This window comes from Pituophis catenifer, unplaced genomic scaffold, assembly GCF_029215685.1.
Source record: "Pituophis catenifer annectens isolate HBS135680 unplaced genomic scaffold, rPitCat1.0.hap2 SCAF_14, whole genome shotgun sequence".
Lineage (NCBI taxonomy): Eukaryota > Metazoa > Chordata > Lepidosauria > Squamata > Colubridae > Pituophis > Pituophis catenifer.
Genome location: NW_027256894.1, coordinates 12,896 through 38,098, shown reverse-complemented (window position 1 = coordinate 38,098; position 25,203 = coordinate 12,896). Strand labels below are relative to the sequence as shown.

The window sequence follows — 25,203 nt, the reverse complement described above, 5'->3', positions numbered from 1 at the left end:
TAATTTAGAAGAAAATGTTCTCTAAGGTGCTGGATATTAAGAAGAATTAATTACAGTTTTAATAATTATAGAAAATTGATTTTACAGTAATTTAAAATGTTGATATTCACTGGAAATAAACATGGCACGGGAGAAAGCCTAAGAGAGAATAAGAGTTAAGATATTTGTTGATATACTTTATTATTTTAAATTAGTTAAAGATATGGAGAATGGATTTAAAAATGAATATGAGTAATAAATATATTGTGAATTAATTTAAAGTTAAATAATTGAATAAGAGATGTAGAAATGGAGGAAAACACAAAGCTGGACAATAATTAAAATAAAATGTTATCAATTAGTTAAACAAATGAAGTTAGGAGTGGCGGGAAGAATGATTCTGGACAACAATGAAAGTAAAGCTGTGATCTAGTCTTGCAAATAAGGTAGGAGTGGAGGAAAGCATCATACTGGAGAACAGTTAAGGCAAAACTGGGAACCAGTTAAAAATAAAAGTAAGAGTTAGGAGTCGAGGAAAGTGCGGGCTGGAAAACAGCTAAAGTAAAGCTGTGAACCAGCTATTAGAGTTAGGAGTGGAGGAAAGCATACGCTAGGTAACAGTTAAAGCAAAACTGTGAACTAGCCAAAAAATAAAAAGTTAGGAGTGGAGGAAAATATATCTGGAGAGCAACTGAAATACAGTTGTGAACCAGTTAAAAATAGGGGTTGGAGCGGAGGAAAGCATTGCTGGGAAGTAACTATTTGAGTTGCGAACCAGTTTCATAATAGATTTAGGAGGATCGAAGGAGATAACGTTGGTATGCAGTTAAAATTATACTGTGAACTAGCTCAAATAAGTAAGGTTAGGAGTGGAGGAAAGCATTGCTGGAAAGCAACTGATTAAGATGAGAACCAGCCAAAAATAAACTTAGGAGAGAGTGGAGGAGACAATACTGGAGAATAGTTAAGCCAAACTGTGAACCAGTTAAATAAATAGAGATAGAAGTGGCGGGAAACACTGTTGGGAAATAATTATTTTAAATTATGAATCAGTTAAATATTAGACTTTAAAATAAAGTATTTTGGGAGTGACAAATTTTAGATGGAAATGTTGATTGATTTAGAAACAATTAAGAGAGGAGGAAAATCCCACCAGGCTTCCACGCATTCCATCAGCCGAGGTCACAGGGGAGGGGTGGGGGAGTAGCGGTTGTTATTAGAGAAGGCCTTAGGCCGAGGGAGGCCACTGTCCCTCAGACGGCTGGCTGTGAGCCTCTCCTTGTGAAGTGGGGTCATGGGGTTCAGATGGGTTTGCTGATCACGTACCTGGCTCCCTGCCACGTGGCAGCAGCTCTGCCCGAGCTTCTCAACTTATGGTCATGGGGGATTTCAACCTGCCATCCTTGGGTGAGGCGTCTGAGGTGGCTCGGGAGTTCATGGCTTCCATGACGGCTATGGACCTAACCCAGTTAATTCATGGCCCTACACACACGGGGGGAAACACGCTGGACTTGGTTTTTGTCTCTGGACAGTGGCTGAGTGATCTCGAGGTAGGGGATATAGTCATCGAGCCCTTGTCATGGTCGGATCACTCTCTCCTTCGCCTTGACCTTCGAATCGCTGCACCCCGCTGCAGGGAGGCGGAACTGACAAGATGGTACCGCCCCAGGCGCCTGATGGAACCTGATAGGTTCCAGATGGAGCTTGGGCCAATCCCCGAGGTTCTGGCTCATGCCTCGACTGGAGACCTAGAGGCCGCCTGGGATAGGGCGGCCGCTGGAGCTCTGGATCGAGTCGTGCCTTTGCAGCCTCTGACCCGGCACCGATCTCACCTGGCTCCTTGGTTCACCGAGGAGCTAAGGGAGATGAAGCACCGGAAAAGACGCCTAGAGAGTAGTTGGAGGGCCAGTCGTGCTGAATCTGACCGGACACTGGTAAGATCTCATATTAAGAATTACCTAGTGGCGATAAAAGCAGCAAAATGTACCCATTTCGCTGCTCTTATTGCATCATCAGACAATCGCCCGGCCGCACTGTTTAGGGTGACCCGCTCCCTGCTCCACCAGGAAGTGCGGGAGGACCCCTTGGAGGGAAGAGCCGAGGATTTTGTTCAGTATCTGTATGACAAAATCACTCAGATTCGGGAAGATCTGGACTCCGACTGGGTAGATCCAGTGGGGATGACGGAGGCAGGTCCTGAGAACGTTATCTGGGATGAGTTTGATCCTGTGACCCCTGAGGACGTGGACAGGATTCTGGGTAGACTGAATGCGGCCACATGTTTGTTGGACCCGTGCCCCTCTGGTTAGTGCTGGCTTCCTGGGAGGTGACGCGAGGCTGGCTCCAGGGGATTATAAATGCTTCATTGGGCGAGGGTGTCTTTCCCGCCGCCTTGAAAGAGGCGGTGGTGAGACCTCTCCTCAAGAAGCCTTCCCTGGACCCGGCAGTATTGGCTAACTATCATCCAGTCTCCAACCTTCGCTTTGTGGCGAAGGTTGTCGAGTGTGGTTGCACAACAGCTCCCCCAGTACCTGGATGGAACAACGTATGTAGATCCGTTCCAGTCGGGCTTCAGGCCTGAGTACAGCACGGAAACGGCATTGGTCGTGTTAGTGGATGATCTCTAGAGGGCTCGGGACAGGGGGTGCTCCTCTGTCCTGGTACTGTTAAGATCTCTCAGAGGCTTTTGATACCATCGGTTGGAAGAGTTGGGGGCGGGAGGCATCGTATTACGGCGGTTCTCCTCTTTTCTCTCCGACCGGTCGCAGTCTGTGTTGACGGGGGGCAGAGGTCGACCCCGAGGCCCCTTATATGTGGGGTGCCACAAGGATCGGTCCTCTCGCCCCTTTTGTTCAACATTTATGTAAAGCCGCTGGGCGAGATCATCCGTGGTTTCGGGGTGGAGTACCATCAGTACGCTGACGACATCCAGCTGTACATCTCCACCCCAGACCACCCCAACGATGCCCTTGAAGTGATGTCCCGGTGCCTGGAGGCCGTACGGATCTGGATGGGGAGAAACAGGCTCAGGCTCAACCCATCCAAGACTGAGTGGCTGTGGTTTCCGACGTCCCGATATAGTCAGCTGGTGCCATTGCTGACTATTGGGGCGAATTTATTTTATTTATTTATTTATTTATTTATTTATTTATTTATTTATTTGATTTGTATACCGCCCTACTCCCGAAGGACTCAGGGCGGTGAACAGCCAACAATAAAATACATAAATACACAAAATTTAAAAACCCGATAAAATCAAATTAAACTTTTTGGCCCAGACAAATTAAAATACCCCAATAATTTAAAAACAGATTAAAATTTACATATTTAAAAAGGGAAGAGATCAGGCCAAGCCCGCTTGATGGAATAAAAAGGTCTTCACAGCACGGCGGAAGGAGCGCAGATCCGGGATCCTCCGTATCTCCGGGGGGAGCTCATTCCAGATGGTAGGTGCCCCCACAGAGAAGGCTCTCCCCCTAGGGGCCGCCAGTCGACACTGTTTGGCTGACGGCACCCGGAGGAGTCCCTCTCTATGAGAATCATTGGCCCCCACGGAAAGGGCTCGCAACTTGGGCGTCCTCCTGGATTCACGGCTGTCTTTAGAAGAGCATTTGATGGCCGTGACCGGGAGGATTTTTCATCAGGTTCGCCTGATTCGCCAGTTGCGTCCCTTTCTAGATCGGGACTCCTTACGCACGGTCACTCATGCCCTCACCTCCCGTCTGGACTATTGTAACGCTCTCTACATGGGGCTCCCCTTGAGGAGCACTCGGAGGCTCCAACTGGCGCAGAGTGCGGCCGCGTGGGTGGTGACGGGAGCGATGTGGCGCTCCCATGTAACACCTCTCCTGCGCGAGCTGCACTGGCTCCCGGTGGTCTTCCGAATGCGCTTCAAGGTTTTGGTTATCACCTTTAGAGTGCTCCATGGCTTAGGACCTGGTTATTTACGGGACTGCCTGCTACCACCAATAGCCTCCCACCAACCAGTACGCTCCCATAGAGAGGGGTTCCTCCGGGTGCCGTCGGCCAAACAATGTCGACTGGCGGCCCCCAGGGGGAGAGCCTTCTCTGTGGGGGCACCTACTATCTGGAACGAGCTCCCCCCCCGGAGATACGGAGGATCTCGGATCTGCGTACCTTCCGTTGCGCGCTCAAGACCTTCCTATTTCATCAAGCCGGCCTGACCTAAGTCTTTCCCCTTTTTAAATGGAAATTTTAAATTTGGTTTTAAATTATTGGGGTTTTAAATTTGTTCAGCCAAATTTATTTATTTATTATTTTATTTTATTTTATTTTATTTTATTTTATTATTTTTATTTTATATTATATTAATTATATTATATTAATTATACTATATTAATTATATTATACTAATTATATTATATTATATTATATTATATTAAATTATTTTATTATTTTATTATTTTATTTTATTTTATTATTTTATTATTTTATTTTATTTTATTATTTTATTATTTTATTATTTTATTATTTTATTATTATTTTATATTTTATTTTATTTTATTTTATTTTATTTTATTTTATTTTATTTTATTTTATTTTATTTTATTATTTTATTATTTTATTTTATTATTTCTATACTGCCCTACTCCCAAAGGACTCAGGGCGGTGCACAGCCAAACAATAAAATACATACATACAAAATTTAAAAGTGGAATTAAAATCAAATTAAATAGTTTTGGCCCAAACAAATTAAAACCCCAATCAATTTAAAACCAATTTTAAAATTTGAATATATAAAATACTAAAAAATATTAAAAATTTAAAAATCTTTTATAAAAGAGGGAGAAAATTAGGCCAGGCCCGCCTGGTGAAATAAAAAGGTCTTTAAGGCGCGGCGGAAGGTGCTCAGATCTGGGATCCTCCGTATCTCCGGGGGGAGCTCGTTCCAGATAGTAGGTGTCCCCACAGAGAAGGCTCTCCCCCTGGGGGCTGCCAGTCGGCATTGTTTGGCCGACGGCACCCGGAGGAGCCCCTCTCTGTGGGAGCGTACCGGCCGGTGGGAGGCTATTGGTGGTAGTAGGCGGTCCCGCAAGAACCCAGGTCCTGAGCCATGGAGCGCTTTAAAGGTGATAACCAAAACCTTGAAGCGCACCTGGAAGACCACCGGGAGCCAGTGCAGCTCGCGCAGGAGGGGTGTTACATGGGAACGCCATGTCTCTCCCATTACCACCCACGCGGCCGCACTCTGCGCCAGTTGGAGCCTCCGGGTGCTCCTCAAGGGGAGTCCCATGTAGAGAGCGTTACAATAGTCCAGGCGGGAGGTGACGAGGGCATGAGTGACTGTGCGTAACGAGTCCCGATCCAGAAAGGGACGCAACTGGCGGATCAGGCGAACCTGATGAAAAATCCTCCCGGTCACGGCCGTCAAGTGCTCTTCTAAAGACAGCCGTGAATCCAGGAGGACGCCCAAGTTGCGAACCCTCTCCGTGGGGGCCAGCGATTCGCCCCCAATAGTCAGCGATGGCGTCAACTGACTATATCGGGACGTCGGAAACCACAGCCATTTGGTCTTGGATGGGTTGAGCCTGAGCCTGTTTCTCCCCATCCAGATCCGCACGGCCTACAGGCACCGGGACATCACTTCAAGGACATCATTGGGGTGGAGATGTACAGCTGGGTGTCATCAGCGTACTGGTGGTACTTCACCCCAAAACCACGGATGATCTCGCCCAGCGGCTTCACATAAATGTTGAACAGGAGGGGCGAGAGGACCGACCCTTGCGGCACCCCGCATATGAGGGGCCTCGGGGTCGACCTCTGCCCCCCTGACAACACAGACTGCGACCGGTCAGAGAGAAAGGAGGAGAACCACTGCAACACAGTGCCTCCCACCCCTAACTCTTCCAACCGGTGCAGCATGATACCATGGTCGAGGGTATCAAAAGCCGCTGAGAGATCTAACAGGACTAGGACAGAGGAGCAACCCGTCCCGAGCCCTCCAGAGATCATCTACCAACGCGACCAATGCCGTTTCCGTGCTGTACCCGGGCCTGAAGCCCGACTGGAACGGATCCAGGTACGACGTTTCATCCAGGTGCTGGGGGAACTGATGCGCAACCACACTCTCAACAACCTTCGCCACAAAGCGAAGGTTGGAGACCGGATGATAGTTTACCAATATTGCTGGGTCCAGGGAAGGCTTCTTGAGGAGAGGCCTCACCACCGCCTCTTTAATTTGTTTTAGTCTATTTTAAATTTTGTATTTATATGTTTTATTCTATAGCTGTTCACAGCCCTGAGTCCTTCGGGAGTAGGGTGGTATACAAATTCAATAAAATAAATAAATAAATAAAATATTCCTTGTCAAGGTTATGGATACTAGTTGCCATTTAAAAGAGGTATAACATAGATTCGATGAAAAGAGGAATATATATGAAATATTGATTGTTAATATGACAAAGATTTGGAATGATGTCTATTTGGAAATAATTGTTTAGAATTTAGGGTGACATAGTAGAATGTTTTAAAATTTAAATGTTTTGAATAAGATTTTTTTTTCTTTTTTTTTTTAAAGAGGTAATGGATAAAATTTGGAACAAAACTGGTTGAGGGAATCTAAGTAATTGTATTTGCTTTATACCGGATCAAATTCTTGCTCTAAAAAGATGTATTTTATGGTTTTTGTTTTAAAAATAAAAATAAAAAATTTCAAAAAAAAACCCCCTTCCTTCCAGCAGCTGCTTCTTGGCTTGTCAATTTAAAGCGATGGTATCTTTTTTTTTTCTTCTTTGTCAAGTGAGCCCTGGGAGTCGGGAGGCAGTGAATAGATTGAGGGCGGGGCCTGGCAGAGGTGGTATTTACCGGTTCTCCGAACTACTCAAAATTTCCACTACCGGGGAGAACTGGTAGCAACCCACCACTGCTGTAAAAGCACTGTGAAGTGGTATATAAGTCTAAGTGCTATTGCTATTTGTGTGCATGTACATGCCTTTGTAGTGTTGATTTCCTGCAACTCCTTGGACAAGTCTTTGTAATTTTCTTGTAGGGTTTTGAAAGTGATTTGCCCTTGCTTCCTTCTTCCTGGACTGAGAGAGCGACTGGCCCAGACCCCCCTCCCCAAAGATACTGGTGATACTGGTGAGATAGCAGGCAACCACCAGACATGCATCACAGCCAGCATAAATGACCTTACCAAATATAATACTAACCAGAAAATAATCTCGGAAGAACTCGGGCAGCTCCATGCTGATGACATCATTATCCAGAGGGAGGAGGGAGAAGGACCACTCATCCCAGGTCACATCTAGAGGGTCAGAGATATTGTTTGGAAGCCTATTCTCTTATCTGCCTTTCACAATCTGAGTGAATAGTCAGAGGTTTGAGTCTAGAGGAAGAAAGACCAGCAGAATCATCACCTCCCATCTATTTCCAAGCCCCTTCTCCCTGTACTTTTGGGCTGAACAGCCGCATCCAGCTGTCATGCACTGGGCCTAGGTCTCGAGACTTACCACCATAGATCCCTTCCTCCTCCAACACCAACTCACATGTGTAGAACTGCAGAAGAAGACAGCCAACTTCAGGTAACCATGAAAGTGCCATACTTGGAAGCCTCAAGGACCTTAAGGGCTTCGTAATCTTTCCTGGCCAAGGGCCCTCTATGGCACAAACCTCCTTTACCAGTTGAGGCTTCAACCAGCACAGGTTGAAACCTCTCTTTCCATCTCAACGAATAGAGGTGGGGAAGAAAACTTTTTCCAAGTGGAATAGTGCAATGCTTCTGTTATTCCGCATCCGTTATAAGTTTCTCACAAAAAGTTGATGCTCTAATTCGAAGTACCTACTTGATGGGCCAGAGGTTTTGAGGACAGGAAACTGAAACCACTTCTGCCCCCAACTTTCCCTGGAATGGGAAAGGGGGATTCTGCTAGGAGGCAGCAGGAGTCTATTGTACTTAAATGTGATCTGACATGCTGACCAATATCTCTACAAAGCTCAAGCCCATGGTGACCCCACCCCCCCGCAAAGCCTTTCACAGGTACACCAGGCTTACCCAACACTTTTCGCTATCTGCCCCCACCACCATCAGCGAGCCTCACCTTCTGTGGGCTGAAGATGATCTTGTACTTGCGTGCCCGACCTACTGCTTTGTCGGCATTGATCAATTCTGCAAGGAGCACTGAGTCAGTCACGCCTTCATGGGACCCCTCCACCCCCCTAGGAGGCACTCCCTGCCACTCACCTGCCACCAGCCGGAGACTCGCAAGGCGTGGACGGAGCAGGAAGCATAACCTGGAGGGAAGGGCAGGCTGCGGTCAGGGGGACACGGGTGGAGTGCCTCCCAGCTTCCCCCCAGCCCACTCACTGGTCACTGGAGCTGTGTGCTGGTTTCTTCTCCAGCTTGTAGAGCTTGTGCACGTCATGCTGCTGCGTGGAGAGACGAACATGATCGAATGCAGGAGGGAACAAAGGAGGTACCCCCATGGATCAGAATGGGACGTTTAGGTACGGATCCTTGGCTACACCTCTTTTGCCACCCACCTCAAGCCCATTTACATCCAGATTTCCTCCTCCCCTGGCCATTCTCCATGGCCAATGCCTTCCTGGCTCTCCATCCTCACCCTTAGTTCCTGCCTAGTCACCCTTTTACTCTGGCCTTCGGCTGCATGGGTCAAATAGCCCCCAGCCAATCAGGTGGCAGGCAGAAACAATGGTGCTATGAGAACCTGGTGGCGCAGCAGACTAATAGCCTGTTATTATCATTCAGCTGCCTGCAATTACTGCTAGTTCGAATCTCGCCAGGCTCAAGGTTGACTCAGCCTTCCATCCTTTCTAAGGTAGGTAAATTGAGGACCCAGTTTGTGGGGGCAATAAGCCGACTTTGTATAAATATACAAAAAGGATGAAGGCTATTGCTTAGCACATTGTAAGCCGCCCTGAGTCTCCGGAGAAGGGCGGCATATAAATAAAATAAAATAAAATAAATAAATAAATAAATATGATGGGTAATCGGAGGGGCAGGCCCCTCGCGGACCCACCTTCAGGATGGAGACGTTGGCGATGCGGTCCAGCGGGCTCATGAGGTCGGCCTCCAGGAAGAGGTCCTTCTTGCCGGGCAGCTGCGGAACCGAGAATCGGGTCAGGGCCGCCCCTCGCGTCCCGCCCCCGCCCGCGCCCGCGCCCGCACCCACCTGCTCGAGGAGGTAGACCAGCTGGTCCCGCGCCAGACGCTTCAGCAGGCCGAAGTCCGGCAGGTCGGGGGGGCCCCGGGAGGCCATGGCGGTGGCGCCCGAACCCCTCCCGGAAGCGGGCGGTCCGCGGCTCCGGAACTTCCGCCGCGACGCTTCCGGGCTAGCGCGCGACGCCCCTGGCAGCCAGCAGGCGCCACAGGGGCTCCTCCAACGCCGGGCAGCTCCCGCGGAGGGCGTCGGCCACGCGCGCGGCCCAGGCGAAGTACTCGCGCACGCGCTGCTCAGACCAGTCCTCGGGCGCGCGCCGGTCCAGGTCGCGCAGGTTGTGCAGCTTGTCGGCCAGCGCCACCAGCCGCGCGCCCGCGCTCAGCCCCGCCGCGCGCTCCACCTGCAGCCGCTTCCGCTCGGTCCGGGGCAGCGCCTTGTCATCGGTCAGCTCCTCCACCAGGCGCCGCACCTCCGACCCGAAGCGCTGCTCGATCTCCGCGAAGGTGGCGTCCGTGTCCTCCACTGTGTCGTGCAGCAGCGCGGCCTGCGGGACGAGGGAGGCTAAGCGTCCGCCGGGAGCTCCCCCCCCCCCTCGCCGCCGCCGGCCGGCTCACCTGCAGCACCGCGACGTCGGTCACGCCGGCCTCCTGCGCCAGGATCTGCGCCACGCCTGCGGGGGAGAGCGGAGGGGCAGAGTTAGCCCCACCCGCGCCGCCCGCCTCGCGCCCGCCTCGCGCCCCGCCTCACCGATGGGGTGGTTGATGTAGGGCGTCCGCTCCGGGTCCTTGCGCCGCTGCGCCGAGTGCTTGCGGGCCGCGAAATCGACGGCGTCCAGCAACCGCGCTGCCTCGCTGCCGCTCATGGCCGGGCTCGGTCCTGGCGGAGGAGACCGGAAATCCGGGCATCGGGGCCCCCAACCGACTCCACCTGGCGCGGGGACGCCGATCTCCGTCGTCATGGGCTCCCAGGGGCCTTCGGGGGCGTGTACCGCCTCGCCCGCGGCGTCTCCCCGAGGCCCGCGAAAGCTTCCAGCCGTAGGCGAAGCCTCGCCGGAAACGGCGCCTGCCTCGCTCCGTGCCGTTTCTGTCCGGGGCCGCGGAGGAATGAAGGCCGCCCTCGGAAGAGAGAGGAGCGACGCAGGATCGCCTTCGCCCTCTTTATTTCGGCTGCATCGCGCTATTGGCCAGTTGCCTCTCAGGGTGGTGGAAAATAGGATTAGGTAAATTAGCCACGCTGAGGTATATAGAAGACGCGGGGTAATAATTATTGTCCCTTTCCCCGCCGAAGCAGCTCTGTGCCTAGAATTCAAAGTCTGCTGGTTTCTAAGCCAGCACCATAACCAAACTGCCCAAGCCGGTGAAAGAGAGTGTGAAAGCCCTGGTTTACAAGGAGAAAAAGATGCGGTTTGGTCTTCTCCAGGTGTTGCCGTTACAATTCCTGTTACCTTGGGACACAAATTCATACAGGTAGTTCTCAATTTATGACCATTTAGCCCCAAAATTTCTGTTGCTAAGCAAGGTAGTTGTTAAGTGACTTTTGCCCCATTTTATGACATTTCTTGCCACAGTTGTTAAGTAAATCTGGCTTCCCCATTGACTTTGTTGTCAGGTCGCAAAAAGTGATATGACTTAAATGATCAGATGGTTATAAGACACTTTTTTCAGTTTTGTAACTTCAGCCACTAAACAAATGGTTGTAAGTCAGACTAGTTGTAGTACTTTCTGCCTATTGCTTAATCTTATATTTTATAAACTGATAATCTTAATCTTATAAAATGATAGTTATACTATCCTGCCAGATATTTCTCCCATCTTTGTGTCATTTGTAAACTTAAATATTTTCAGAGCAGGGATCCAACCCAAAGCTCCCTTTTATAAACTTTATAAAAAGCTTTTTATTAATAATACAAAATTAAAAAAAACATTCGACATAGATATGACATCACTGGTTCCATACATCTTCCGTCACTTTACAATAATATTAGTACTCATATAAACATAGTTCTTAAGCTTTGTTCACTAAGCATAATATATTAATACTTTTTCCCTTATTTCTGTATATTTATCTCTTAAACATACATTTATCTATAATAACATCTATATTTTTGTTCTAACACTATGCATTTGTCTTGGCTACCCTCTTGTTATCTACCCAATCATAAAATTGTTCCCAGATTTTGTAGTACTTAGTTTCGCTTTTATCCTTGAGTTCCAAAGTAAGTCTCTCCATTTCTGCGCAGTTAAAGATTTTCAGTAATTTTTCCTCTTCAGTTGGAATATCTTTCTCTTTCCATTTTTGAGCGAAGGCTATTCGTGCCACTGTGACTATATGCAATAATAAATAATTTGTATCTTTCTTATATTTTCTTTCTATAATTCTCAATAAGAAAAATTCTGGTTTGACCTCTATATCTGTTAGCAAAATTTCTTCCAGCCAGTACTTCAGTAAATTCCAAAATTTCTGCGCCTTTGGCAGTGCTGTGGAGTCGGAGTCGGAGTCGAGGAGTCGGAGTCGGAGGAAATTTTGGGTACCTGGAGTCGGAGTCAGAGTCGGCAAACAATGCACCGACTCCGACTCCGACTCCTACTAAATTTAGATTGGAATTTTAAAAAAAGCAAGTTTAAATGTCCCAATTCACAAAAAGTTATAATTAATGACTTCTCTACTGTAAGAATAAAGACCAATGCATGCAGTGCCTCACGTAACCGCAAAATGAACACGTTAAGTGACCGTGAAGAAGCATGCTTTTCATGTGCTTCACTATAAGGCACGCAACGCACAATTAGGAGTGGCAATACTTATACTTTCCATAGTGTTGTGTTCTGCTGTTACAGGGAACGCAGCGCCCATGGGTAACCTAGCCTCTCACTGATAAGGGATTAAGTAAATATGTTTTTTGCAGGACTAGAGACACTTGCATAAGTGAAGGGAATGGAGGGTCAATAGTTCAAGACTGAAGCTGTAAACCATTGGAAAAACTGCTGTCATTCAGCTAAGGCTATAAAAACTTGTAACTCTGATTGTTAGCTTAAACTTTAAACATGACTAAACACTGTTTAAATTTATGAACCGGCCAAATACTCTGTTCAAAGAAAATACATTGTATGTTTGTATGTGTGTTTCTAATTATTGTTATTTATTCATATTTGTTCTCTTTTATTCTTTAAAGTTTAACAATTCATTCTTTATCTTAATATCTTTATATTTGTTTGGGGTTGGCTTTCTTCCCTTTCATCTTTTTTATTGTACAGCAATCTTTCTCCTCAAACCTACCACCTCTCTCTTTTCTTTCCTTCTTACTTTCTCTTCCTCACCCTCTTCTTCTCCTCCCTACTTCCTCTTCCTTTCTCCTTCTCCTCCTCTCTTCCTCCCTCTCTTACCCTCACTCCTACTCTAATTTCCCTTCCCTTCCTTCATCCCTCTCTATTGCTGTATCCTTTTATGTATATGGACTACTCAGAGGGCTGAAAAAGTTATTTCTGACTGGTCCTCTCCCTTTTGACCAGTCCTCGAACTTACGACTGTCCTCACATTTTACGTTTTTGCCCTATCTTGTCACCATGGTGAAGAGAAGCAGTTGTGAAATGAGTGACATGGTTGTTAAAAATGCTGCACGGGCATAAATGTGAGGATGGTCATAAGTGTGAGGACCAGTCAAAAGTGCGAGGACCTGTCAGAAATGACTTTTTTCAGCCCTCTATACACATAGCCATGGCCACCCGGTCACATGACCAGCTAGCCACACCCACCCAGTCACATAACCTCCAAGCCATGCCCACAAAATAAGCCACGCCCACAGAACCGGTAGTAAAAAAATTTAGAACCCACCCCTGGTTGGGGGTCACCACAACATGAGGAACTGTATTAAAGGGTCGCGGCATTAGGAAGGTTGAGAACCACTGGCTTAGAAGAACTTGGTGGAACAGCTTCTTGGATTCAACTGTAAGTGTTTATATTGTATAGGACAAATCATGTCTAGGTTTAGTGCTGGGATATATAGCTTATTTGTTTGTATAAAGCCATGTACGTACAACTTACAAGACTGTGTATGTTGATATTAAAAATCTAATTATATGCCAGTTAGTATAACATATTTTATATTTTAGGGAAAGAGGCATCCTAAACAATGGCAAAAAGACTGCTAACAACAAACACAACAAAGTCTACTGTTTATGAGCACTTTGCATTATCAAGTGATGGAAAACATTACGTGTGCCAATGTATTAGAAAAGATGATGATGGTGAAAAACAATGTGATGCAAAAATTAGCAGTTTCAGTGGGCCTGATAAAAATGCACCTACAAGAGCATCAAATTTGAAAAGACACTTACAGCGTTTTCATCCCAAAGTGTTAGAAGCCGTGAATGAGAAAGATAGCAATGAAAACATTGCATCTACTTCTGTGACAAAAAACGTTCAGAAATCTACTGGAGAACAATCACAAATAAGAAAATTCTTTATATCTGACAAAGTTACCATAAGGATGACACCAGAAAAATTCAAACACCACATTATTGAAATGGTAGTAAAGAATAGTGTACCACTATCCTTCTTTTCACAGACAGCCTTTTTAGGCCTAAATGGAGAAATGGCAAAAAAACTTGGTGTTTCTCTGGAAAGAGAAAGTATAAGGAAACTTATAATTGAGGAGGCCAAATGTAAAAAGGAAGAACTACAGAAAGTTATGAAAGGACGTTTTGTCTTCCTTAAAATGGATGCATGCACACGTCACAGAGTCAATTATTTCGCTATTAATGTTAGATTTGTGGATGAAAATAACAAAACAATAACACGGACCCTCGGAGTAAAGGACACTCAGGCACATCACACCAGTGATTACCTTCAGAAGTTAGTGGAGGGTGTTCTAGAAGATTTTGAAATTAAAAAGGAACAGATTTTATGTGTTGTGAAAGATAACGCTTCTAACATGTTGAGCACAATTGAGAAGATGAAGGCAGATGAAGAAGGTATCAAACAGATATTAGACTTAGAGGAAGACAGCTCTGCAAGTATTAGAGAAAGTTTAGAAACTGAAGAGAATGCTGACATTTTTTTAGACAACTTTGTTGAAGAAGCATTGAAGCTTGCTACTATTCATCATATGCGATGTGCTGTTCATACACTGCAACTTGCCATAAGAGATGGATTAAAAGATCGCCATGCAGCTACATTAATTGGCAAATTACGGCAAGTAACTGTTGCAGCCAGGGCCCCAAAAACAGATGCAATTTTGAAAAGACGTGCAGGAAAAGGAGCCATTTTGGATCAAACAACTCGCTGGGGAAGCACTTATTTAATGGTGAAGCGTTTGCTTGAACTTAAAGACTTCATAGAAGAAATGGACAATGAAAATCTTGCATTAACTGCAAGCCAGTGGACACAAACAAAAGAGCTGGAGAACCTTCTTTCTCACCCCTTCACTGTCACCAAGAGGTTGCAATGTGATGATCTAACCCCGGGTAAATTCCTCTTGGAATGGAAGAGCCTGTTATATCGCCTGAACAAAAATGGAGGGTTAATAGCTGAGGGCATTGCATCTTCAATGATGAAAAGAGAGAGTCTTTTGCTGGAAAATGAACACACAAACAAAAGAGCTGGAGAACCTTCTTTCTCACCCCTTCACTGTCACCAAGAGGTTGCAATGTGATGATCTAACCCCGGGTAAATTCCTCTTGGAATGGAAGAGCCTGTTATATCGCCTGAACAAAAATGGAGGGTTAATAGCTGAGGGCAATTGCATCTTCAATGATGAAAAGAGAGAGTCTTTTGCTGGAAAATGAAATCTTGTTAGCGGCTATTTATGTCGACCCAATGAGCCGACTTTTATTGAACAGTAAACAGATTGCTACTGGGAAAAAGGCCCTCTATGATGTAGCAGTTCGCATGAAGGGATTACGACCTGAAATACCTCCACAGGAGGATGGAGTTCTTTTAAGCAATAGTGGTAACTCAGAATCATCTTCTTCAAACGAAGAATTAGACTTTGATTCCTTCTTAGACAAAATGGAAGTTGCTAAAGGAAAGCGACGTCGCATAAGCGTTACAGAACCAGTAAATGTCCAAATAAAAAAATTCCAACAGGAGTTTTATAAAGCGCTAAAAGAAGTTGAAAAGTATGATCGCTCATCAAAACTTACTGTTGAAGAAGCCATCCTTGTTTATCCAGAGATCGTTAGTGATGTGGCCAGAATAGTTACTGCAATGCCACCCACCCAAGTCAGTGTCGAAAGATTATTTTCAGCCCTAAAAATAATAAAGTCTGACTTAAGAGCCTCTATGAAAGAGGATCTGGCAGAGGCAATTCTCTTCCTTAGAACTCTACATTGAATTGATTTGCATTTGCTAAGCCTATAACTACATTTCAAGATTAATATAAACCATTTCTAGGTTTTACAGATTTTGTTTTTGGTTCATATAGATAAGCTTTGTTTTTGTTCTAAAACAACCAAATAATGTGGTTTGTATTTTTGAACTGGTAAAGTTCCTGTTCCTGATGTTTATGCCTGCTGCTACTATCCAGCAACTTGATTAATTAAATTAATAAAAAAAAATTAATAAAACTTTGTTGTTTTCATTGTGTTTGTCTTTTGCTTAAACTGTTCAATACAGTAGACTGTTGGCTTCCCAGCCAGTAGTCCTGTGGTAATGACATGTATGTTGCCTTTCTTTCCTTCAAGGAATGTATAAAATACATTCGCATATTAATACAGAGGAGTCGGAGTCGGGGAGTCGGAGTCGGAGTCGGAAGTACAAAAAACTGAGGAGTCGGAGTCGGAGTCGGAGTCGGAACATTTATCTCCCGACTCCACAGCTCTGGCCTTTGGGCATTCCCACCACATGTAGTAATTCCCAATCGTCTCTCCACACTTCCAGCATATCGAGGATTTCCCCTTATTCATTCGTGCTAATCTTGTAGGTGCCACCTATAGAACATCTTATAGAGGTTTTCCTTGTAGGAAGTTGCTAGTGTGATTTTTAAATTTTTTCCTGTAAACTTTGCCAATTGTCCAAATCGATATTGTGTCCAAAATATTTACACCAAATATCATCGTTTCTTTCACCTGTTCCTCAATCATATCTTGTTCTAATAAATATCGATATAGTTTACTTATGGTCTTGCCTCCCCTGCTAAATAAAATTTTATCTAATTCTGATGATTCTTGCTTTATGCCCCATTCCTTTTTATCTTTGCTAAATTTAGATTGAATTTGGAGATACGCTCACCATTCCAATTTGATTCCTTCTTCCTTTAAAGTATTTCTCACTTTTAATTCTCCTTTCTTATTCAAAATATCTTTATAGGTGACAGCTCGCCCTCATTTTGTCAAATTTGGATGTGTATACATTTCTAATGTTGACACCCAATTAGGAATTTCCATATAATTATTTTCTTTTATTTTTTTCCAAATATCCAGTAGAGCTCTCCTAATATAATGGCTCCGGAAGTACTGATGGGCTAAATGTTTTTCCTCCCATAGAATAGCGTGCCAACCTGTCTGTGGGTCATGACCTTCTAGTGCTAATAGTCTTGTGTTTTTAAGATGCATCCACTCACTTAGCCAAACCAATGCCACTGCCTGATAATACTTTGTACAGTCTGGTAGACCGAATCCTCCTCTTTCTCTAGCATCCTGTAATAATTTGAATCTGATTCTCGGTCGCCAAAGCTCCCTGTGTCTTGATGCATGATTTCGCCTCATTGGGACAGTTGGTCAGCTGTGCGTCCACCTAATGAGGGCAAGGCCAGCATTCTGCATTTGCCAGTCTCTGTTAAATTCTTTGGGAGGTTCTGCTGAGATCCATATGGATATGTCAGCCACACTGAAACAGCCGGTTGTTGGGCTTGGCAGACATTATTCCTGATTTATTTTATTGACTTTATTCCAGCAGCCTCTTGCCGAGCAGATGCTCCCAATGCAACCTGTCTGTGGCTCACTGGTCCTTTCTGAAACTAGCAGCATCTGCCTTTTGCCAATTTTCTGGAATCCTTCAGGCTCCAGAAAGGGATACAAGTGACATCTCTGCAGATCTCTTCAGATGTAGGTCCTGAAAGTTGAACATTGTTTGCAGCAGCGTGATGCTCCCTGGCCATCCCTTCCTTGACCCTCCTTTCTTCCTGTTTCCTCCTTCCTCCTTGGCAGTTGGCCCTTTTTACTACTTGAGCTCCCTCCCCAAGCTCTTCTTGTTTTCAGCTTCCCTTGAGAGCATTTCTGACTTACTTTCTCCAGCTATGACAACGCCTGGACATTGTCTTAATGATTATATGGACCTTCCTTTTCTATTCACACCATGCTTCATTCTTAACTTCAGTTGAATGAGCCTCAGGCATCCTTGATTGCCCTTTTCCTCCAAATTGAAGGGTGATTTTCTTCCAGTACCCAATTCATTTACTTATTTATTTCCCGCCTTTATTTCTGCAAACAACTTAAGGCAGTGAACATATCCAACACACTTTCCTCCTCCACTTTTTCCCACACAATAACAACCCTGTAAGGTGGGTTGGGCTGAGAAGGACAGGCCAAAAATGTCACCTAGTTGGCTTTCATGGTTAAGGCAGGATTTGAACTTCTTCCCAGGCTGTTCATGCTCTCTTTGGATTTCTGTGCATGAGATCCCACCTACAATTTCTCCAAGCTCTTCTGAAATCTAACCTTTGTGTGGTGACCATCCTCCATATTTCTCTTTCTGTGGAACAATTGAAGGACACAGTCCTTTCCTCCAGCTTTTCCCAGCTCTCCCCTGCTGTTTAGGATCAGGCCTGAAGGGTCAAGTCTCCTTGTCTCTTCTCTGAGGACTCTGAGGGATTTTGCAGTCTTGATTTGACTTTAGAAGATACTCCTAATGGGTGACCTTCTGTTATTTTCTTCTCTGAATGACCTGGCCTGGGGAGCATTATCCAAATCTGACTGCCTCGATGGCACCCCACAATAGTTTTGCTTTTTGTATTCTTACTCAAATGTTCTCAGCTGGATTTCTTTCTCAAATAGATCAATTCGCTGGGGCCCAGGGTTGGGAGTGGGTCCGGTGCCCTCACTGGAGCTTTTACAGGCTATGAAAGAAAGAGAATGTGTGAAATTGGAAGGGATCATCAAAATTGCTCCTCCTGGGTGGGAAGAGAAATAGCCCCAGATGTGACTCCAAGAACCACAATAATCAACGCAAGGAAGGAAATGGAAAGGCTGGTCAGGAACACCTTCCAATTCCAGACACGGAGGATGGTCATAATCTGAAGAGGAAATGCAGGAATGATCCAGGGAGGAAGGCAAGTGGGAAATTGGCAGACTATGAATCTTGCAGGGGGCTACCAAAGGTTGCTTCTAGTTTATGAAAGACCAATGTGGATAAAACCATGCAGAAGTGGAAACAGTAAAAATCCTGTGACCAGATTACACTGGACACCTTTCAGGAGAGGAGAGGTGGTGGCAGGGGAACTCCTTTTGATTTGAGATTCCTGGAGGCAGTCTGTGTGCAAAGGGAATGTCTCGTGAAGCTTCCCTAACCTGCTCCTGACTTGCCATAGGCAGGGGGATGGGGAATCAGGCCTCACAGCTTCATTGAATTTGCACCTCAATCAAAACAAAGCACATCCTAGCCAGCCAAAGTCAAAGCCATCTTCACAGAAACCAGTAACAGCCGGAGGTAGTGACTTCTATGACCTGCAAAATTGCTTCGTTGGGGAACGTGATTGATAACACACCTTGGGGGGGGGGAGGGGGAAACAGGGTCATAAGCAAGGCGTGAACTGAATGGGGTCAGAGCTGGCTTCACTTGGTCCATGTCAGCATGTTGCTTCTAATAACTGGATTTTTCTTCAAACTTCGCTTGAGGCGCCTGCTTTCATTAGCGCATCGGTCGGGACCTTGACGGCAACCAGCTCTGCCAAAACTAACCAAGACAACCGGGATTCCTGAGCCCCGGACTCTCCACCTGCTCTCCGATACCTAGCGTAGGTGGAGAGAAACTCAGGCCATTATGGCAGAGGGTGGAATATCCAAAGAAAGCCTGCTCCTGGCAACCGAGAAGGAGGCAGAACCTACCCCCACCCAGGGACCTCCAGGAGCCAGCAGCTCAAGCGGAACTCAACTGCAACTGTTTCTGACCACGGAAGCCGAGACGCCCAGGGTGCCTGTCTCAGTGATCGAAGCAGAAAGGGATGAGTATTGGTGGAAGAGTAAAGCAGTCGAGGTCGGTGCAACCTCGGGTGCCCCCCCCCAGTTTCCTTCGCCTGGGGCAATGCATAAGTGAGCTAGAAAGACTAGAGTGGATGAAGGAGTGGGAAGCGGTGAGAGCCCTATTTCCTCTAGTGGGAGCCCCAGGTAAATCCTTAGATTGAGGGAGGAATTTGACTAAACCACCGTTCGCAATGAGGGGCTGTCATGCCACCCAAAAGGAAGGGGAAAAGAGATGGGTGCAATCGATCCCCATGAAGTGAGGAGAAGCCCCAACCAACCCGCCAAGCTCCGATTAGCCAGCCCTAAGTTTACGCTGAGCCTAACCTCAGAGCAACTGCAGGACGCCCACATGCTCCCAACCACTCAAAAATGGAGAGAGAGAAGAACACAGCCCCCTTCTCTACCCACCAGAAGGACGCTGAGCGTGAGGCTGCTGCCAGTAGCCTCTCCTGCAAGCCACCCAGGCTGGGCGAACCCCCCCTCTCCTCGGGCTAGAATTGATGCAGATCGCCAAGCACACCAGGCCCAAGCAAATGGGACCCAACAAGACAAGGGAGAGGCAGTGTGGAATGAGCCGCCTCGATTCAAGGGGAAGTCTTGATAGCATGCACCTATCTTGGTGAAAGCATTCCATGACCTATTCCCGTCACGGCCGCATCTGGATCGTCAGACCCGGGGGAATGGCCCTGCGGTGAGCGATAGTGTTGTGGGCCGCCAGCAGCCTGCGGAGGTGGCAGCGGAGTTGGACAGTGAAGAGGCTGAGGAAGAACACGGGCCAGTCCTGGAGGGATATGGGCTCTGCATCAGAGGCAGAGATGGGGCCACGGCCATCTGGGAGTGATGTGTGGACTCTGGAACCTCCAGAGGCTGACAGCAGAGAGGCAGAGGAACAAGAAAAGCTGTTCCTAGTGCACGCATGAGAAGAGCTGTCAGAAGGCAAGAGCAACTAAAGCAAAAAGGACGACTCGGGAGTAGGGCCAAGAGATGATTGGCCCTACTCCCAGAAGGCTTAAAAGACCTGCAACGGCTCTTAGGCTCTTTGTCAAAAAACAACATTGATAGATTTGTCTCTTATCTTGCTGCATTTATTTCTTGTCGCCGTCTTCTGCTTCTGAACTTTTGCCAAGAAAAGCCTTTGGCAGGTTGCCTAATAAGACCATGGTTGGTGATAAGGCTGAAGAATTGTGTTATGAAGAATTTGTCTTGAATTAGTTTGGACAACCCTGAGAATGAGTTAATTCTCATCTGTTCTAATAAAGTCTGTTTCGAACAGTTTGTGTCTGATAATACCTACTTGGGCCTGGGTCACAACAGGTATGGAGATGGAGGGCAGAATCACCCCCACCTAAAAAGCCCTGCATGGAGCCGCTTTCCCCTGGAATGGATGTCTTTTTGTTGTTTTTTATTGTTATCATCATCATCATTATTATTGTTAGTTCTGAGATTTTTCAATTTATTATCTTTTTATCTATATTGTTAAGTGCTAAAAAATAAAAGCAACAGTTAAAGTTGTTCCCTGAACCACGATTATTTTCCTTTAGCATTCGGTGGATAGAATGATAAATAAATGTACAACAGGTATACAATAAAACTAGAAAAATTCTTTATATACAGTAATTTATTTTTAGACCTATTGTCATTACACTTTTCTTAGGGACAGGGTGAACTTTTGATTAAATGCAGAATTTCACCAAGCGTCTTTGTCCCTAGTTTTTTCCAGCTACATTTATTTTTCACTGCTGTATGAGAGACAGTGTAATAGTACTGTTAACATATACAATAGGACATGCTATAGGACTATGATGGCGAACCTATGGCACGCGTGCCACAGGTGGCACATGGAACCTGGGCATGCGAGCGTTGCCCTAGCTTAGCTCCACCGCGCATGCACGTGCCGTCCAGCTGATTTTCAGGCCTTGGGGAAGGCCATTTTCTACCTTCCCAGGTTCCTAGAAAGGCTCTGGAGCCTGGGGAGGTTGAAAAACATCATTTTCTGTTCCAACAGAAGTTGAGAAATGGGACCTCCAGGAGGGTAGAAAGGCCATTTTCGCCCTCCCCGGCTCCTAGAAATCTCTGCAGCCCTGGGAGGGCCCCCCATGCCAAAAGAGGGCGGAATACAAGGGGGGGGGGTCGTGCACGCATGCGTGGGGGTGGGGTGCATTGAAATCTGACTGATGGCGCACACGCGCAACCCCTCCACACTCCCCCCACTTTTGGGACATGATGGCAAAAAGGTTTGCCATCCCTGCTATAGGATATCTTGCTTGGGTAGGAGGCTAGACTAGAAGACCTCCAAGATCCCTTCCAGCTCTATTCTGGTTGATTGATGGATTGATTGAAGTAGCACACTTGTTATGAGAATCTGGCTTCTCCATTACGTTTGCTTGCCAGAAAGACGCAAAAGCTGATCACATATAAAAATATGCTAGAACAGACTGGAGAACTTACGTTAGAAATATTTAATGAAGTATTGCAAGGGACAAAAACACCCCAATCCTGGTCAGAAGCTCTAATTACATTGATTCATAAGGAGGATTCAGATCCACAACTAATACAAAATTACAGACCTATCTCTCTACTGAATTTCGATTATAAATTATGTCAATAATTGCGGATGGAAGTGCAAGACTGGCTACGGAACATACTATCATCAATGGTGGACCTGTACAATGGCACAAAAATTCTGGAAGAAAATCAAAACTTGGATAGTAGAAATAATTCAGAACCCAATAGAGGGAAAACTGGAACAATTTCTGTTAGGAATCTCAATAGACAATTATACTAAAGAAATACAGTACCTAATATTGCATATATTGACTGCAGCACATATTGTATACGCACAATATTGGAAGAAGGAAACACTTCCAACGGAAGAGGATTTAATTAAAAAAATTCTAGAATGTGCAGAATTAGATAAATTAACTAAAGAAATTAAGGGGAAAGAAGAATCAAAGTATGATAAGGTTTGGAGTAGATGGTATGAATGGTTGAAACATAAGGAAATAAGTTAAATGAATGAAGAAAGGAGGGGGAAAATGTGTATGATCTTTTGTTAGTAAAGAAGAAATGATATAAAGTAGAAAATAAACGTCAAATAAGTATATACTTAAATATTTGTAAATATTGATGTATAGAAAGAGCAGACCGCTAAGTATAGCTGAAAGAAAGGTAATATTTTTCTTTTTTGTGTTATTTTTTGTTGTATGTATATGTTTGATTTTTAATGTGTTTTTAATATGTTTAAAATAAAAAACTTTAAAAAAAAAAGATGAGTTAGTTGCCAAGCCTCTGAATATAGATCACATGACCATGGGGATGCTGCGATGGTCGTTACATGTGAAAAAAGGTCATAAATCCATTTTTCAGTGACTTCAAGAACCAACAGCTCACTGATGGTGGCCCTTTAGTTCAGGGGTCTTCAACCTTGGCTACTTTAAGCCTGGAGGACTTCAATTCCCAGAATTCCCCAGCCAGTTTTGCTCGCTGGGGAATTCTGGGAGTTGAAGTCCTCCAGGCTTAAAGTAGCCAAGGTTGGAGACCCCTGCTTTAGTTCATGGTTGAGTGCAATTATAGCTCTGGGATAAAAACTATTTAGAAAACATGTGGTCCGAGTTTTAATTGTTCTGTATCTTCTGCCAGAAGGCAACAGTCCAAAAAGATTGTAAGCAGGATAGGAAGAGTCTCTGAGAATGTTACGCAACTTTCTCAAACAGCGAGATTCGAAAATGTCGTCCAGGGCTGGTAGCTGGAGTCCGATGATATTCTGGGCAGTTTTAATGATTCTCTGTAGAGCTTTTTTGTCCGCTACAGAGCTGCTCTGATACAATGCAAGAATGCCGTATGTCAGGATACCCTCAATGGTGCGATAGTAGGACAGAAGTAAATGCTGAGATAGATTTATCCTCCTGAACATTCTCAGGAAGTACAGCCTCTTCTGTGCCTTCTTCACAAGCATGTTAGCGTTCATAGTCCATGAGAGGTCCTGTGCTTAATATCAGAGTAGAGGAATGGTGAGATCCCATCCTTACTGACTGTGGCCTACCTGTCAGAAAATCCCTTATCCACAAACAAATGCTCTGATTTATACCCAAATTGGACATTTTAAAAAACAACCTGTTGGGTAAAATGGTGTTAAAGGCAGAGCTATAATCCACAAATAACAGTCTCGCATATGTCCCCTGTTGTTCTAAGTGATTCAATACAGTATGGACAACAAGAGACATTGACATTTAGATGGTGATACTGAGGAACAAAGAAGAGGAGACAATTTTGAGTTTCTCATAAACTATTGTGAGTAAAGCAGAGAATGAACTTTCGTGCTACTCTTATATTCTCAATTCATGTTCATGTTCCCCACGGTCTGAAAAAGGGCAAAAACATTCAATTTGCAATACGAGCTTTCTCTGAGGAGTTAGACCAAACCTGTATCTGAGAATTGGCAGTAGGTCTCAATTCAGCCTGAAAACTGAACTTTTGACACAAGCTCAGATTTTCAAAAGAAACACATGTTCATGTTACGCAAATTATGAAAACACCAAAACCACACAATTTTCAAATCTGAGCTTTCCCTGAGGAGTTAGACCAAAGCTGTATCTCAGAATAGGCAGTAGGACTGCATTCAACCAGAAAACATAACGTTTGACACAAAGCTTAGATATGCAAAAGAAACACATATTCATGTAGCCCACAGTCTGAAAGGCCCAAAAAAACAGACAATTTTTTCAAATCTGAGCTTTCCCTGAGGAGATAGACCAAAGTGCCTCTCAGAATTGGTAGTAGGGCTCAATTCAGCCAGAAAAGTTAACTTTTGACACAAGCTCAGATTTTCAAAAGAAACACATATTCATGTTACGCAAAGTATGAAAACACCAAAAACACACAATTTTCAAATCTGAGCTTTCCCTGAGGAGATAGACCAAAGTGTATCTCAGAATGGGCAGTAGGACTCAATTCAGCCAGAAAACTTAACTTTTGACACACAGCTCATATTTGCAACACAAAGATATATTCATGTTCCCCACGGTCTGAAAAAAACGCAAAAAGACATTCAATTTTCAATAAGAGCTATCACTTAGAGTTAGACTAAACCTGTATCTCATAATTGGCAGTAGGACTCAATTCAGCCAGAAAACATCATTTTTGCACAAGCTCAGATTTTCAAAAGAAACACATATTCATGTTACGCAAAGTATGAAAACACCAAAAACACACAATTTTCAAATCTGAGCTGTCCCTGAGGAGTTAGACCAAAGCTGTATCTCAGAATAGGCAGTAGGACTGCATTCAACCAGAAAACATAACTTTTGACACAGAGCTTAGATATGGAAAACAAACATATATTCATGTACCCCACAGTCTGAAAAGCCCCAAAAACAGACAATTTTTTCAAATCTGAGCTTTCCCTGAGGAGATAGACCAAAGTGTATCTCAGAATGGGCAGTAGGGCTCAATTCAGCCAGAAAACTTAACTTGACACACAGCTCAGATTTGCAACACACAGTTATATTCATGTTCCCCACGGTCTGAAAAAAGCGCAAAAAGACATTCAATTTTCAATACGAGCTATCTCTTAGGAGTTAGACCAAACCTGTATCTCATAATTGGCAGTAGGACTCAATTCAGTCAGAAAACATCATTTTTGCACAAGCTCAGATTTCAAAAGAAACATATATTCATGTACCCCACAGTCTGAAAGGCCCAAAAAACAGACAATTTTTTCAAATCTGAGCTTTCCCTGAGGAGATAGACCAAAGTGTCTCTCAGAATGGGCAGTAGGGCTTAATTCAGCCAGAAAACTGAACTTTTGACCCAGAGCTCAGGTTTGCAGAAGAAACACATATTCATGTTCCCCACGGTCTGAAAAGCCCAAAAAACTTTCTCTGAGGAGTTAGACCAAAGCGCCTCTCAGAATT

The 25,203-nt window shown here is 45.0% G+C and overlaps 2 protein-coding genes across 9 annotated transcripts in view; both read right to left on the bottom strand.

The window, feature by feature from the left end:
- Positions 1-9,276, bottom strand: part of VPS33B (VPS33B late endosome and lysosome associated) — a 30,333-nt gene extending 21,057 nt beyond the window's left edge. The window contains exons 1-7 of one of the 8 annotated variants that reach the window (XR_011601047.1): positions 9,132-9,276; positions 8,979-9,059; positions 8,306-8,367; positions 8,183-8,232; positions 8,040-8,107; positions 7,452-7,497; positions 7,152-7,246 (exon numbers count right to left, since the gene is read on the bottom strand). Coding sequence is in view for 7 of the 8 variants with exons in the window: in XM_070953850.1 (XP_070809951.1) it covers positions 7,152-7,246; positions 7,452-7,497; positions 8,040-8,107; positions 8,183-8,232; positions 8,306-8,367; positions 8,979-9,059; positions 9,132-9,218 (489 nt within the window). In the remaining variant the exon portion in view is untranslated. Of the gene's footprint in view, positions 1-7,151; positions 7,247-7,451; positions 7,498-8,039; positions 8,108-8,182; positions 8,233-8,305; positions 8,368-8,978; positions 9,060-9,131 lie in introns of those variants that run through there. The other 7 variants (XM_070953850.1, XM_070953847.1, XM_070953849.1 and 4 more) reach the window with 7 other exon arrangements.
- Positions 9,277-9,291: 15 nt separating this feature from the next.
- Positions 9,292-10,023, bottom strand: HDDC3 (HD domain containing 3). The gene is made up of 3 exons (XM_070953855.1): positions 9,867-10,023; positions 9,734-9,789; positions 9,292-9,663 (listed from the first exon to the last, which is right to left on the bottom strand). The coding sequence occupies exons 1-3, from the start codon at positions 9,979-9,981 to the stop codon at positions 9,292-9,294; spliced, it is 543 nt and encodes a 180-aa protein (XP_070809956.1). The 5' UTR covers positions 9,982-10,023.
- Between the last annotated feature and the right edge of the window lie 15,180 nt (positions 10,024-25,203).

Excerpts from the sequence above, each read along its gene's own strand:
- HDDC3 (XM_070953855.1), bottom strand. The coding sequence starts at position 9,981 with ATGAGCGGCAGCGAGGCAGCGCGGTTGCTGGACGCCGTCGATTTCGCG. Across the intron at positions 9,790-9,866 it reads CTACATCAACCACCCCATCG|GCGTGGCGCAGATCCTGGCG; the intron begins GTGAGGCGGGGC and ends TCTCCCCCGCAG. Across the intron at positions 9,664-9,733 it reads CCGACGTCGCGGTGCTGCAG|GCCGCGCTGCTGCACGACAC; the intron begins GTGAGCCGGCCG and ends CTCGTCCCGCAG.